At 42.1% G+C, this 17,261-nt stretch overlaps 1 protein-coding gene across 2 annotated transcripts in view; it reads right to left on the bottom strand.

Moving 5' to 3' along the window:
• Nucleotides 1-17,028, bottom strand: part of bach2b (BTB and CNC homology 1, basic leucine zipper transcription factor 2b) — an 88,131-nt gene extending 71,103 nt beyond the window's left edge. The window contains exons 1-2 of one of the 2 annotated variants that reach the window (XM_069514768.1): nucleotides 16,698-17,028; nucleotides 4,416-4,613 (exon numbers count right to left, since the gene is read on the bottom strand). In XM_069514768.1, coding sequence (XP_069370869.1) covers nucleotides 4,416-4,454 — 39 coding nt within the window. In that variant the 5' untranslated portion in view covers nucleotides 4,455-4,613; nucleotides 16,698-17,028. The remainder of the gene's footprint in view (nucleotides 1-4,415; nucleotides 4,614-16,697) is intronic. The other variant, XM_020091531.2, reaches the window with a different exon arrangement.
• Nucleotides 17,029-17,261: the final 233 nt, after the last annotated feature.

The raw sequence follows: 17,261 nt of genomic DNA, 5'->3' as shown, positions 1-17,261 counted from the left end.
AAGAACTTGAACTTTCTAAATCACTGTCTGAATCCAATACTCATTCTGCAACTTTCTATTGGGCCTTTCAGCCAAATCCCAACATACATTATCTCAAGTCACTTTACATAGTGAGGTTGAGACCTTACAATATAGAGAAACCCAATATAAAGAGGGGTGAGAAACAAGTCTAAATTTAAGGAAGCAAGGAGCATATATTTATATTCAAATTTGAAATGTTAATGGCAGAGGTCAACAGCTGTGATACCGTCAATGGAAAGAGCATTACACTGATTTCAAAAAATATGTGTAAGATGTATCAATGCTATGATCTGACTGCATTGGTACTATGATTTTTAAGGCAACTTGTTTATCAGGCTCAAACAATTGCTCGTTGGGTGTACAACCCAATCCTATTACATCTGAATCTGTCCTGCCTCTAACAGGTTCCCTATCTCTGAGAACCAAGGATCCAGCTGTCGAAGCCACTTCATGCATTGTGCATGGATCTGAAGTTCTCTCTCAGCTTCCCTTTTCTTTATTTATTCACACAATTGCCCCCCATCAGCTTCATGACTCAAAACCCAAGTGCAACTTCATGAATATCGTCAAGGAGAGATGCTTTTAAATCTAATCTAGATCTTTAATCAGCTGCTCAAACTAGAAATGTATGAATCATCATTTGCTTAAAAGACTCCTTTATAGAGTGCAGTTCGTTCAAGGTCTGCACATTTCTCAAGACTGCCGATTACCAGAGACCACATTACAAATGACGTTAAAGCCGCACAGCACATTCTCAATCCTTACAACCGGTCAGTGGCAGAACAAAAGAGTGAAACGGCAGGACGTGATAGGTGATACAGCAGGGTTAAAAATAGACTCACCACTGATGGACAGGGCAGTGTTTCATGACCACTGCATAGCACTCTCGGTTTAGAGTGTCTGTGGCAGAGTCATACGACTCAGCACAGAAAAGAACAGACACTTTTTTGGAACACTGAAATATGTCGAAATAGGATCAGGAAGCCTCACATCTCCTTGAACTTGAGAACAGAGACAATCTGACATTCTCACGCATGTCAAACGCAAAGAGCGTCCTGCTTTGGGGATTCAAAGGGATTTGTGGTATGTGAAGCATAAATGATCTGCCCGCCAAGACGGAGAAGTCCACCTTTTCAGGGGGAGGATATTTCTTTTGTTTTGATGTCACTGCACACGGTACATTGAGAATCATCAAAACATTACATCATGTCGGAAAAATCCGCGAAAGAAGCTGCGAGGTTTTCCAGCTGTGGTTTGCTGCACATCAATCAAAGCTCAGCAGGAAAAGAAAGGAATTAGGGGGAGAGAAGCTCTAAACGCCATTTGTTAACAAACTGACTGAGAGGATCAGACTTCTGAATCAGGCCCTGGGGGTGGTCTTTTCTAAAAATGAGAAATGTTTCAATGAGGGAGGGTATTAGCATAAAACAAGGTGTTAGTTTTGATTTAAAAACCGATCTCAGCCCCTGAAAATGTGTTTTTAAACAATACTATAATTTATTTCCCTTTATTTCAAACATGAAAACAAGCACATTTGTTACTGGAAGATTTTGTCGTCTAAAGAGCTCCACATATTCATACAGAATTGATTGATTCGAAGACATTCCAAGGATATAATGGGAATAATTTCTCCCACCCAGTGTCATAAGTGCATGCAACATGCCTCACAGTGACAGGAACAATGGCTTCCTTCACTGCCTTCGCCAGGCTGGGGTCGGGGAGGTGCATGATGGGAAGCAGACAGGCAGACAGAGTCGTTCAGTTGAGCTCAGATACTTCAGAGGGGCCACGGACGAACCCAGGCAACAAGCAATAGCACTTAAACTTCTAGACATGCACCATGTGTGAATTATGTGCTTGGATTACTCCTGCTTTGTAAAACACACACTCAGTTGGTATTAAGGGGGCAAGCAGTTCACAAACCTCCTACAAGTCAGCAATACAAGCACTTCTTTTAAGGACGGGCTGCTGTCTGCACTCCATACTTCTACATTTTATGCCTTGTTCAAAGATACATCACTTGTTTCAGCGGAGGTAACGCAACTTCATGTATTTCCAAAAAAACATTGTTTGCTTAAAGCATTTTAAAAGAATGTTTTCCAATTGTTTTTCTTCATGAATTTCTCAAGAAAAACACACTGCTTGGATTTCATTTGAGGCCTTAGGACATATAAATAAATAAGAATATATATGCTTGATTTTGATTGTCTTAAAGCCTTGTGTATTTTTGACAGACAAATGCAAAGATGAAATGAAAATGTGTCCCGAAGGCCCCTTGAAGACGGACAAGTATCCCTTCAGATACTTTGGATACTAATAGCAATACACATAGTGTTTGAACCACACAGGATTCTATTAATTTCAGCAGGAAGCAGGAAGTCATTCTGGATTGTAGCTTTCTCTTTAAGACATTTCTTAGGCCACAAGGTAGTATAGTACAGAAACAGCTTAGACAGATGTTTATGGAATATGTAAGTCTCACAGACTTTGAATTATATTATTAAGTACACAAGTACACTGATACTACAACTGTTTCGCATGTTGTCTCATTTCTACATATTGGAAAAAACTGTGTCTGTCAACTTCCAACAAACTGGAAAATGTGGCTGTGGTCAGAGTGAATGTTTGTGTTGAGTTTGGAGAAGATCCAATCTGTTGCTGTACATTATCCAGATGGGGGGGGGGCGCTAGCAAGAGCGGCTTACTAACATTAACACTGATTCTCACTGGGTTCTTTTTCGCACCCATGTTACTTCTATACCTGCTGGGTCACGATCAGCTCCTTGACTTAGTGTTAGAGAAGAAGACAGCTAGTTAGCATTAGATCAAAATCTTGTTTTTACGCTTGTTAGAGGTGGAAAAGTTTGTGAATCGATCAAAGATAACTTTTACTGAGTGCAGTGGAGACAGATTCAGTGAGGACATGATGATGCGGAGAAATGATGGGACTTAAATGCCACTCAAGCTTCCCCTACACGAGAGAGGAAAATGGCTGCAGATGAAACCAGCATATGGGCCAATGAGGAGACGACAACAATCCCTGAATGAATAAACGAAACAAGCAAAGTGTGCTCTCCATCACCAAGCTTTCAATTAAAAACTGAACACTTGGGTGAAATTTGCTGTTCATTTGAATGGAGACCCAACTTTAGTCCCCCACCCACACACACCCTTCAAATTTCCAAGATCATCATACTTAACCAACCATTCAAGACACATGCAGAAAACCAGAGTACAGCACGGCAATGTCACTGCAGTGAAATAAACAATAAAGACAATTTAAAAACACATTTTTGGTCAACACAATAAGTAGACAAGTAAAAGAAAGCAATTATAAATAATTCAGATCTACATATATATAGCATATTACATTGGGGGAAGGGCCGCAGTGTTACTACACCAGCACAGTGTGCCACAACTATGGCACCGTCAAAAGTAAAAGTCACCACGCTGAGCAAGTCTCAGGGCGTGACACACAGATGCCAGCACTCCACGTGGTCTGGGCTAAGTACTCTTACAATCTGACTCCACTACTTACACTAAGCCACAAACTCTGGCTATGAATCTAACAGATCCAGGACAAAGAGCGCCTTTGTGTTTGCTTGAAGACTTTTTTAGGAAAAGCTGGGACAGGAGAGCTTACATTTTATACATATGCAATGCACGTGAGAGCTGCCATAAAGAGATTTGTGAGCAACAAGTCACTTTAGAGCTGTAGTTCACCCATTTAATAAGCATATATTTAGTGCAATAGTTTTCCTGGATCTATTATAAGAGGGAAAGGCTTTAAAATGCAGGTTTCCTGTATTTATTTTGTCAGTAAATCACTGGAGTAGTAGTATGACGCTTTTTACAGGCATAAGATTAACGTTAGATTAACATTGAATATTAAAGCCAACAACAGTTGTTATTGCAGCACCTGCAAAGGAAGTCAGGGAGGAAGCTTTATTTCCTTATTAACAGTTTGTTGTAAATTAAAAAGTTATAAACGCACTTTGTTAAGAGTTAATTAGTTTAAAAGAATGCAGTTTTCACCTGTGGTTTGACAACATACAAGTGGCATGATCAGTCTACAAGAGCCTTAAACCATCTGCTTACATCAAGTATTTTAACTTTTAAAACTCACTTTTGACTGTTTTTGCTTTGACCTCTTGGCGCAGAAAGGAATCTCTGAATCATCTTAAAACTAATCTGTTACGTAAATGCTGATATAGATCATAAATGTAAAGACTCATTGAACAGCTCTGTCTGTTTCTGTGTGCATCACATGTTCGCATCAGCTTCACACACACTAACCACAACAGGAAAAAATATAAAACTGCCTTCCTGTCAACAGAAAATAATGTGTTGACATGTCGAAACTAAACTTCTGTTACGGTATCAGCGCTACTCACAGACTTGTCCTTCATGTTCCGATAATGATTAGTGATCATTTATCCACGAGCGGCGTTCAGTCACACTGACACATCTGCGTCACTGTCAGCCAGACAGATGTGAAGGCAGATAGATGATTGGCAGGTTGTTGGTGCATGGGGAGGACGTCCCTGCAGCGTGAGGACCGAATCGTCCTGTCATCCACTCTCACAGGACAGCTACAGAGACATGCAGAAAAATCAAGCTGGACAATACTTCAACTTGAAAGTAGATTTATTGGAGATAAACTGTTAGAAAAATGCTCATTTTTCAGGTTTCTTATAAAAGCTATGGCTGCAGAGTGAGAACTTGTAGATTAACAAGGATACACACTATCAAGGCGCTACAAGAGATCTGTATTTTTAATTTGGCTTTTAAATAATGCCTTTGTTAATCATCTTTATGTATATCTTTTATAGTCTATTGCCTTTTTATTATCTAATTATAATATATTTCCATTCATCCTTGTTTATTGTACAGTTGAATTTTTAGTTTTACTGTTAAGCACTTTCAGCTATATCAGTCTACTATATTAATTAATTAACTAATTCAGTCTCTTTGAATTCAGGTTTAAAAAACTACTTTACTGATAAACTGTGGGAATACACCGATTCTTCTGTTTCCAGTGACTTCAGTGGTTTTAAGAATTTTCTGATCAAAAATCAGAAAGAACAAGAAACAGCATTTGATTTCAAGAAGTTTGAGCTCCTGGCATATAAAATGAATTAGTTAAATAGAAGAATGTGAAGCTTTTATTAGACTGATTGACTTAAATGCCACTTTTCTTAGATACACTTTTTTCCTAGGCTTTCTCAAAGTCAAAGTCAACCTCAAAACAAAGGTTGTTCAGTTGTTGAGGACGAAGAGGAAGACCGTGAAAAAGAAAGAAAAATCACCTATTTGTTAAAAAAAAACATCAAACGTGATTCATTCAAAATGAAAATGTGCTGCTTTTCTCTGTTTGTTGAGACCACTAGAGCTTTTGTACAGTTGGCTGGAAAAAACAGAGGTGTGGTTTCTAAGAAATTACAAGATTATTACTATATTTCTGAGAATGAATTAATCTGTTTAAGAAGAAGTTTCATTCACAGTCTTAATCAGTGGACAGGCTTTCATGATAATTCCATTCACAGATGTTGTTGAAAGCCCTGCTGCACCATTGGTTTTTAAACTACCACCATCAGGGTCAAGAATTAACGATTCTTAAAAATAGAAAAACATGGATCGCTAAATCTAATAGTAATTATAAATCAGCTTCTTTATCTCCCTTATTATCATAGCCGTATTTCAGCAGAGAAACTGCAGAAACAAGTAGAAGTGAAGAAAGAAACTGCTCAGACAAAACAAAGATTGAAAACACAGCCACTGCAGGACACTGTCCTCCTATAAAACACTGATTCCATAGGTCGTCTGTGCAAGCAACTTATTCTGACCCACTGTTACGTTTTTTTCTCTGGTGACCTTTAGTGGAGTTATTATAGCAGCTGTGAAGGTGCAAATAGGGTGACGTAGCCTTTATGGTGAGACAAGGCGTGGGTGGGGGGGTTAATAAAACACAGGACTTGTTGCTGTTAAAGTTTTTTTGAGGGGTTATTTGGTGTTTATTTGACAGTTGACAATATAGAAAGACTGCCTGTGTGGAACCGATGTATTTTCTTTTATCCACAACCAAATATAAGTTAATTGTAACCATGACAACAAAGGTTATCCAACCTTAACAAAGAACTTATTTTTGTCAAAAAAAATTGTTTTTCCCCCAAAGCCAATCAAGTAGATTAACTAAACCGTGACCGTTTCACAGCTTTTAGTGCATGTTCATTACTGTAACCGTGACAACAAAAGTCTGTGACTTCTACCACCAGTACACTCCTCCAGGTCCTATTATTGTTACCATGACAACAAAGGTCCTTGCCTTATATGGACTGCATTAACTACAGTATTTGGTGATTTGTGTCAAAGGACTTGTTGATCACAGAGCAGTTTACAGTAAATCTCGTCCTGACTGTAACTCAGTGAGTGATAGCAGCTTTGTGTGTCTGTCTGTGCTGGTGGTTAAACAATTCTTTCACTTTCAGATTCAAATCAGCAGTGAAATCTCTTAGAATTCTGCCACTGGTGTGGATTGATCAAACAGCTCGACCTGAGCGTGTGCTTACAGCTGCACATTTGTCCCAGATACGATGATGGTTATAGTGGCGCACTGAAAAATCACATTTTTCGAAAGCCGCAAGAGTGCAGAGTGATAGATTAGACTGCTTCTGGTCTGTCACTGCGCTCATGGAGGGGAAGATGACTGCTAGTAGATAGTTGGCTTAGAGCCAAGCATAAATGTTCCTCATGTATATAACGCTGTAGGAATGTACATCACAGTGTTCAAACAGACTCAGCTATCAGACTGAGCAGTTGCTAAGCATGATGAGAACCAATTTGCTTCCTTCCCTCAAGACACAATCCCTGAGTGAGATGAAAGGGGAGCAGTGCTACTGTAATCCATCTAAATGGCTGCCTCCTACAGCCTTTCATGCGGCCACGACTATTGATGTCTCCCCTCGCTAACTCTCACTGCTCTGTCTGCCTTTGTTTCCCAATCTTTCTTCTCCGTCTTTGATATAAAAGCCTTAACTATACTGGACGTCTAACATCTACAATTGTGTGTGCCAGAGAGCTACACCTAGAACGAGTATCAAAACCAGTCAGGCGCTTAAATGAACAAATATGAATATTGGCATTCATATATTATAGTTACTGAACTGTCGAGGCAGCGTAGCCAAATGTGGGGAAAATCAATTTTCTGCAGACACCTTATGTAATATAAACAGTGTGTTTAGTACATTATCGAAGATGAGCATTTACACAGAGAAGTGAGGATGTGTTGTTTGTTGTGATGCATGAACAGAATCTGTGGTTTTGCAGAGTTTTTCAACATTAATATGCTTTTTGGCAATTCATTTAAATTTGTATAAACCAATACATAGTCCACACTTTCACCTATTGACTCAAATGCAGTAGATGAAAGTGTTATTATAAGGTAGTTCATCCTTTTGTCTATAAAATGTATTTTTATTGCTCCTGCTCCCTTTCGTGTCCCATGGTTTAAAAAAAAGAAAAAAAGAAATATGAGGCACAGTGGCCCACTGGAGTGCACAGACAGGATCTGCACCTATGGCTGCCTGCTGTGAAATGGCGAGAAGCCACAAACTGCAAATCCTGCTGATCTCGTTGTAAGCTTACTGGTTTACAGTGCAGCACAAGGGCTCGGTGCAGGAAATGGGCACATTACTGCACGTCCACGCCCATCCACCTCCCCTCCCACCACCACACCAAACCCCCTCCCGCCCACCTGTGCTGTGGTCTCACACCAGCCCCCGACCAGCCCGCCCACTATCCGACCCCCAGCCCCTCGCGACGCAAACTCCTTTACAGCTGCACTTCTTTGCCAAACCACACGCAGAACACACTTTGTTGTTTTACACTCCACTGCTTCAACGTCAGCGAAGATATGACATGGTTTGCTGCTAACTGCCTCCCAGTGTATGCAGGGTCAGCTCAACCATATTAGAAAGCACATCTTCACATTTACCTCAAGTGCTGTCTCACCAGAAAGTGTTTTTTTTCCCGAGAGATAAGTGGTTTGTAGATAATCGTCTTCATACGCACATTTGGAATTATACATTGGAATGACTTTCTATAGTTTTGCTGATTATTTGTACTGTATCAGGGAAGAACCTGTTGTTTAATTTCTTTTAAAGTCATTTTCATGTCTCTGATGAAACAAATCTACATTTTTTTAAGTGTATTATCTGATATTGAAGTGATATTGTCGTCAACCACGCTTCACTATTGTCTTTAAACGATGTGTTGCACTTGGAGTGAACTGTCACTTTACAGATTTATGCTGCACAGCTGAGTTCATGCTCCCATGTGATAATTGAAGTTAAGGCTGAGCTGTAATGATATACAGTGCGTGAACCTGGAGCATTTGTCTGCCTTCTTTAAAGTGCGCGCTCACAAAACAAGCAAGAGATCAAACTTGTGTGTGTGTACTTAATGATCAGTGGTTGTTGTTGCCTGACACTTTGTTTACTCCAGCCTCGGAGCGGCACGCTTATTACTTTCTATTTATACCGTCTTCATCTTTCGCAGATGTCAGAGGTTCACAATGGTAGTGTTTTGTTTTTGCAAGGTATGCAAAGTACAAATAAATCCATCTGTAGAGGAATTCTGACGTCTGCCAGAGCCGGTGTCGCGTTCGTTCTGGCAAACGTCCTGCCACAGGGGTCATTCCAGTTCCCTCCCTCACTCCCCTCCTTCGCTAAAACAATGATCTCATTCCCCCTACCAGCAATCCGCTGATTGTCTGAAATACCTTCCACTATGCTTGAGTGAGCGCCACTTCTTTTTCCCATCGACCCAGAGGACACAGAGACAGAGAGAGAGAGAGAGAGGTGGGGTGGGAGGGGGACACATAATGACCTTGGCAGGAAACATCAAGCCTTCAAGCGAGATGGGAACTAGCTTCATTTGGCCCCTTACAGCTAATGGTTTGAATTACAGCCAGTGACTACAAAGCCACTGCAACTCAGTGAGACACACGATGATCAATGGCAGTGAAGTTGAGGAGAGATGAGATTGATGCTGAGGGTAAAATGAATAGAAAATATGAGCCTGACCGATAACGTGGTTTTGAGGCCGATAATAACACTTGAGAAAATCCAAAAATCCATAAGCAGGACGTCTGATGGCCTAATAGGTGCGGACTCCAAAACTGTAATATTCAAAGAGGCCTGGGGATCAAATATCATAATACTTTCTTTCTATATTGTCAAATGTCAAACAAACACTAAATAACCCCAACAACATCTTTAAAAGCAACAATTTAATTGTTTCACTCGTATGTGACCTTGTTTTTAGACAACGTTCTTTTGTTAAAAGAGAAAAGGATTATAAACCACAGTAAGACTTCTACAAGTAAGTAACGGATGCAGTTTTTTATGTTTTGCCTTCAGAATATGACAGTAAGTAGACCTGACATTTTATAATATATAATAAAGTCTTTCAATACAAAATGTTTGCAATGTTTAGTCATTTTAGTTTGTCAGTTTGCCAACATACACACCATCACCATTACATCTGGTATTGTCTAATATAAGCAGAAATATTGTTCTAACTGATGCATTGCTTGGCAGGTTCGAAAAAGAGAGATGCGGGCCAGTGGGATATCAGTGTATCACTGCAGCATGTAATCAGATGACAAACCTCCGGCTCAGCTCACAAATGTCCTTAAAAGTACTTTGATATCAGAATCATCTCCCTTTGACACCCAATCGTCTCGGCTGTGTCTATCTGGGTTATGAGTATAAACAAAAAGCTGAATTGCTCAACTGCTTCAAGGCCTAATCAGCAGTGTATAATAGAGGTGAGTGTCATATTTCATATTAACATTTCAGTGTGATGAGTTTAACTCTACCAACTCGGTACGAAGGAAAAAACAGTGATGACTGGTAACCTTCCACTGTTTCTGTGTACTGCGATGTCAGTGAACAGAACAAAAGGGTGTCACATATGAGGATATGACCTCAGATTTCAGACGAAGACGCACAGAACAGCATTCTTCTGCCTGTGCGGGGGGGGGGGGGGGGTCAAAACTATTCTATTGTCATTTACACAGATGTCTTATTTGTGCTACTTCAAAAAGTAGAACAATCACAAAAAGTTTTCAAATTGATAAATAGGAGCTTGTGCACGTATTAAGTGAACTTTGGGTAAAAAGATCCACAACAATCCATCTACACTGTAGATTCTACAGTATTTACTTTAACTTGGGCTTCTTCACTCTTTCTGCAGATTTTAAGTCATTTTAAAAGCGTGGCTTTGAAAACTTAATGTGTACTTTGATTTTTTTTCAGTTTGGTCCAAGTTCCATGCTGCTAACATGGAGGAGGCAGGGTTTATGACCTAGCTTATACTGCAGCTAGCCACCAGGGGGCAATAAGGGTGATTTAGCTTCACTTTAGCTAAAATAACGTGCAGCCATGGTGTTTCTGTTTTAAGCGCACCGACGTGGGCAGGTAGCAAGTGTGGTTACACTGTTCACATGCTCTGAAAGACGTTACACTGTGCACACTCACATGCCCCCCCATCAACTTACCAAAACAAAAGAACACGGAAGCTCGGATCAACACGTGCACAGGGAGTGGGACTTCATTCTCTGCTCAGGATGCCATAACTTCACTATATCTTTACAGGTTACACACAAAGACAGAAGTACGGCTGTGGTATTTTCTGCTTCTGCTTCATATTGTTTTCATGGACAATAGTTGCTACAAGGACTTTTTATCCACAATGACTTACATGTTGAGCTTTAAAGCTCAATCTTGGGAACTATCAGCTGAAACAAATCTTAGCAGGAATTAGCCTGTACAAGTGCAGTTGATTGATTGATTAGCTACTTCCTTTAATTAATTACAAAAAACCATAGAAAGGAATAAAGGCTCAGACTGACAGTAAGGACAGAGACTGTGTGAGGTCGCAGTGCAGCAGTGGCTCTTTATCTGTTCGGCAGGAGAATCCACATTATGTGACTCAGCAGCTGCCCAGACAAGTGTGCGACTTTAAATTGTAACTGCCACTACAGCCGTGCTTCAGTGTTCCCTGAGACGACAAAGAGTTGCAAATACCAAAGGAGGCCTAAACCTAAGAGACACACACTGGCTTTCTGCTCTAATTTGATATGGTGTGCATATTGTTTCTGCAGTGGCAGCAGGGGGTGGGCTCTGGGGAGAACACAGACAACAGTGTTTACTATGAATAAACTCAGCCACCCTAAGAAAATCCAACATGAATATATGAAGGAGCCGCCATATTTATGTGCTGTAATAATGGCCCCATTACTGTTACCAAGGTGAATATCTAACAGCTAAGGCCCTTCATGTGGCTCCGTGGCCACTCTCGTTCCCATCGGGAACTGTGGAACACATATCATTCACGGCAACAAGTCAGTGGAATTCAAAAACAACATGCGAAAGCTTCAGCAAAGAAATTCTTCGGTATAGAGGAATGCATCTCAGGAACAGGTTTAACACATGTGAAAGTCTCATAGCTATTTTTAAGATCAGGGTCAGGAGCTATTATCTCTGAACTGTCCAACTGACAACAGACAAACTGACACATACAGAAGATAATTAGGGCCATGTGTGTTAATGATTAAAATCAATTCTGAGAATGAAATTAGGATACTGAATTTGATTCCAGGAGGGAGAACTGAAATAAATAGCAAACCATTTATCAGGAAACAACGTCAAAAGCAGAAATGTGAGGAAGTCCTCTTTCAGATTCCTAAGAATGATTATCTTTTAAGTCAGACACTGAAGCACAGATTGTTTTTTTTCCTTGGAATTCAAACACTGAAGAAATGTACCATTCAAACAGAGCATTGAATAAGCTCCCAGGGAACAATGTTTGGTTTCTGTGAAATGCATGTGTGTGAAAATGTGTGTGAAGTGAAAGTTGAACTTGAACATAGTAAGTATTGTTAGAAATCTGATGAAATCCAAACTGAACTCAAAACATGTCAATCCCTTCAAATAAACTACATTTTGTTCAAATAAATCATTCCTTTAAGTTAAAAGTTGTGATATTAAACTGAATTTCATAACAAATGTCAGAACTTTTACACTTAATAATGAATAACTTCATAGATTTAGCTTTGCTTTCCATTGGAATGTATCATATTCAACAACTGATTACTTATATAACATTATACACTTCAAGTGTACACATTAAAAACAGAATCATAGTAAAAAAGCAAATTGCTGAGTGTCTTAAAAGCTCTCACTGGAGTCCGCTGAGGTGCAAGTCAAACCAGCAGTGGTGCCAGGTTCAGCTGCAGTACCACCTCCTGCTCACTGAGTATAAGGAGACCAAGTGAAGCAGCAGCACCTCTGCACTGAACGCACCCCAGCTCAGAGCGTGCACGTTCAAACAGAGCTCGGCAGTGCTCTCCCTTCTCTTGCCAGTCGTTGTAGTAGTTGTAGTAATCCAATACAAACAGGACATTGTACTATGCGAAATGTTTTCTCTTCATTCACCAAGTGCCACTTCACAAACACCTCATTCCTCTACCCTCTCTCTTCCACTATTCCAATGTTTTACTTCCAAAGCTTTAGGACCACATGTGCATCGATTCACTAGTTCAATGGGGTTTGCACAGTTTTAAACCCGGATGACTGCAGGATGGGTAACTCAAGTATTAGGAGTTTACAGGGCTAAGCTCGAGGCAGTAGGACAAGTCTGTGAGATCATCAAACAGGTTTGACGCAACTATCGGGATGATTTACGTCTCTCAATAATAAAAAAAACATCCCAACAAAAGCAGAGCAATTAGAAATGTGCCTGTGGTGGTTTAGATTTGATAGCTTCTTGGCAACTGAGCAGCAAACACACTGAGAGAGAGAGACACAAACACTCTGACTCTGGGACCGCAGACTGACGGGTGCTGCATGGGTCTGGCGGGATAATACAATCTGATTTCACATGGCAAAGAAAACAAAAAAAACACCAGTGCACATCACTGCCATGAACGACCGTAGAGGAAGAATGAGCGGCCATGACATGATGGAGGAGGAGGGAGGTGGTGTGGAGGGGTGGGAACAATAGCCCTTGGTGTAAAGTGCAGGATCTTAGATTTCTCCCAGCAGCGCTGCTCCATGTACGCCTCACCCTGGCAGCAGCCCAGTCAAACATGCCTTTGTGCTGACGTGGGAGAGCTATGGGAACATGTTTTTTTTCTTTTTTCCAAGCCAAGGCACCGACTTGAGATGTGGAACTGAGCTGGTGGGGGGGTTTACTCAAATATCCTCAGTGATGCAAACGATCCTTTAATGATGCAGAGGGGGGGAGAAAGAAATAATCTATGTGAGAGATGTGGATATGCAGCTTATTGTGAATTTCTGAAAGGAGGATCAGCTTTTTCTTTACTGTGCCTCATAAAAATAAAATATGTTGCAGTTAGGCGACTGCTGGGATTGTTTTCAGCGGAAATCCATCTCGGATCGCAGCAAGAGATCACTTCATCATGTCCTATACTTCAGCGGCAATTTTATAAATCTTTAATCCAAAAGTGCTTTGTTACTTTTGGACACATGCAGCCTCTTCTGTCATTAGCATTTCAATTAGCTTGATGGGAAGTTCAGAGCTATAAACCTGATTACTATGAGCTCAGTGGCGATGGAGGACCTGAACACTACAGGTCAGAAATAACATGAGGGTTCCTGTTGCTGGGTGAGGTTTCAGTTGGCTCTTCTCAGTTCATTTCAGCGCATTTGGCAGTTGGTAATAATTCTAACAGGTTCTGGGTCCTTCAACCAAAATGTATTTAACGCCCCAAATATGGGTGTAGTGCCCATTTTGGACAATTAGGTCCCAACCCATGGGTGTTTTTTTTCTGGCAACGTGGGGATTTCATCAGCTTGAGGGGAGTTAACTGTACAATTAAAAATCTCGGATGAAGGTGGGTGGGGGGTCAGTCAAGACCTCCTACTCATGTGACCTTTAAGCTGCAGCTTTTATAATAATGTACAGGGCAGAAGACAAGAGAGGCAATTCTGGACTATGTGATGCAATAACTGGGCAATCCTTGTTCACTGGCATCCAGTGGAGTCATGCATTGTGATATGCCATAAATATTAATTCACTGAGCTCTGTTGCCCAAATTAATTATTTGAGGCGAATTTATTTGAAATTGAAGACAGGGATTTTGAAGGTGTGGTTTTTTTGGAAAGTTTTGTTTGATTTAAAAAAAGTTCTCTGCACAAAACATTTATTCCACTGCTTTAGAATCTAAACACTATAAATATATGTATAATATAATATTATGTTAATCATTTTGTATGCATACGCCATGGCTTGTATTAATGCTGTTAACATGATTAGAAATTGATTTCAATAACCACCCAGCTCTTGAGCAACAATACTTTTTCTCTCACCTCTTACATCAGCTATGAGCAAAACAGGTATTCACCTTTTAAACCAGTAAAGAAGGGACTGGTGCTCTCTGGATGCATGCATACTAATTATTACTCCTTTTCTATACCCATTATTAATTTGGACTATTAAGACAAACTGTGGAGAATTAGCCATCAAGCTCAGTAAGTCATGTGACGTTGATTTCCTGTGACACAAAAATGATGCAGATAAACAAATGTGACTGATAACACAGCAGACAATGGCAATGTGACAGCAGGAGGAGCTGGCAGACTGGATGAAGTGGCATTTAAGCCTGACTGAGTCACCCCCCCCCCCCCCCCACACACACACACACACACATACATACACCCACAATCACGCGCACACACGCATCCCAACAATTTAAGCAGGGGATTGCCATGGAAAAAAGAAGGGCAGTGCATGTGTTGTGATGGGGGGGGGGGGATACTGTACAGAACAAAAGGCTCCGTGCACGACACTGCGCATGAGTGCTGCAGCCGCACACGTGTTGTGCAAGGGGAGCGACGTCACTCAGCGTTTTTAATATCATCAGCTCCAACGGTGACAATGAGGGGGGGGGGGGGTTACTACGAAACCTGTGCACGGTGCGTCTCTGACTCGCACCGCATGCAGCTCACCCGCACCGGTCCCATTGCTGCTGCGTGACTCCCCCACTCATCCTCAATGTCACCACTCTGTGCGGGAATGAAAGCAGCAGGGGGGGGGGGGGGGCATGATGACAGGGATGCCTGAGGATGGGGGGGGGGGGGACGTCGCGACCCCCTCATCGGTGGCATCATCGCGTTGCATCAGCACTAACAAAGAGGCTGCGATGCCCGTGCACGCCACACCGCTCCCTCCAAATCTGCTGTATCACCGCATTAATGACAGCATCGCTCCACTCCCCTGTGCGTTCGGCCACTCAGGGAATCGAACAACAGAAAGTCCCCGAAAACGTAAAAGACATTTATTCTGCAGTCTGATTCTGACAGTGAACACCACTGTGTGTGACAACACGCACGCTTCTTTTCATGTTCCAGAGTGAGCACAGAAAACGTGGACGCCGATTTAAAATTATAATCCAATTTACTAATTTAAACTCAAATATTTCTCTTTAAATTGGAACAACTGCAAAACATCATGTTCTATCAATTTGGTTTATTAAAGGATTTTAACGAGAAAAATGTATAAAAATGTGCTCTCCAACAAATGTCATTTAAATGCATATAAACATAAAACATAAACCGTTATCTACGACTTGCATCATATAGTACAACACTGACTCGTACATAATAAAGAGTGACAGGGACTGACTAAGCCACGACTGCAGCATCCATTCACATGACAAAGCAGGACCGCGCGTAAAGGCGCAGCGCCTTATTCCATCACCATTGTGATTGAATTCCACAACCACCGACGCGCGTGGGTGTCTTATCACTTTACATTTTAATCTGATGGTAGTAGAGCTTGCTCCTGATCTTTTGTTTTAAACATGACGGCTTAAGACTAAAGACGACGACAATACGGGTTCTTAAACGGCACCGTGGGGAGATGAGATGATTCCATTGGCTGTCGCGGGCGGATAAGGCTCGTCCTTACACAGCAAATATTTTGATTGTGTTTTTGCACAAGGCAAATTAACGAGGGGGTGCAGCAACACATGCACGGGTGGAAAAGCAATACAAACAAAGGGTTAAATGACAATAACATGCTTCTACTTGACTGTGAAGAATGTAGTGACTCAGGGAGCTGTTTAATGACGCTACAAGTGACAGCTCCTGTGTTTTGTTGTGTTCTGGAGTCTTTTCCCTGACAGCAGCAGCAGCAGCGTGTCTTAACTCTGCACTGGGACCAGCAACGCCTCGACTTTGCACAAGCAGAGAAAACAGGGAGCGCACACGGCGCGTTGACTCAAAGCACAACAGGATGTGGTGCAGAGTTGTGTTTCACTCCTGAACCCGCGTTCACACCCCGGCGCCTTCCTCCCCATTCAATACCCGCACCACCGCCGCTGCTCTCAGCAGCCGTGCATGCGGTTTTTTTTCCCCCCTCCTCTTGTCTTGTCTTCATCCATCCCTTTCTTTCCTCCACTACAACTTCTCTGCCCGCGTGTGACAGCGAGCTGTCTCCCCGGCTGCAGCGCCGCTTCCACACTTAACTTTCCACTCGCTTTGCGGGCGCACACATCAACAAGAGGCACGGATTGAAGATTTCGCAGAAATAACGCGACGCGGACGTGAGTCGGAGGAGAACGTGAAGCAACGTGCACGGCAGCTCACCTTTGACTTTCTCTTCCGCTCGTATTCCAGCCCTGTCGTCCGTTTCCCACGTTAAGTTCTTTCACATGATGGCTCTCTTTGTCGTTTCCTCGGAGCTGCGCTGAGCTCACTTCTTCTTCTTCTTCTCTTTCTTCTTCTTCTTCTTCTTCTTCTTCTTCTTCGCCCCGCGTCGGTGCGCCTCGGCTCTTTTCTCACTTCACAACAAAACACGAGCGTCTCTCCGGTCTGTTGTGTTACGTGTGTGCGCGCGCGCGCGCGTGTGTGTGTGTGTATGCGCGTGCTGGTGCAGCGCTCCGTCTCCGCAGTTTGTTCCTCTGGACTGGAGCCTCCTCCCCCTCACTACCCCCCCCCTCCTCCTCCTCCACCCCCCTCCTCCTCCTCCTCCTCCTCCTCCTCTCCGCCGCTACATTGTTGACATTCGGCCGCTGACGTCACTCCCATCCCCTCATTCACAACATCGTCGGCGCGCGTACGCCCTCGAACGTGCGTAGCGCCGCTTGGTGAATCGCACTAGTGGCCCCGCTCGGTGGAAGCGCCGCCCCTCTCGCGCCCGCTCTTTTCGCT

The sequence above is a fragment of the Paralichthys olivaceus genome, chromosome 19, assembly GCF_024713975.1.
Source record: "Paralichthys olivaceus isolate ysfri-2021 chromosome 19, ASM2471397v2, whole genome shotgun sequence".
Taxonomy (NCBI): Eukaryota; Metazoa; Chordata; class Actinopteri; order Pleuronectiformes; family Paralichthyidae; genus Paralichthys; species Paralichthys olivaceus.
The sequence above is the reverse complement of the archived record's forward strand: the minus strand, read 5'-3'. Positions and strand labels throughout refer to the sequence as shown.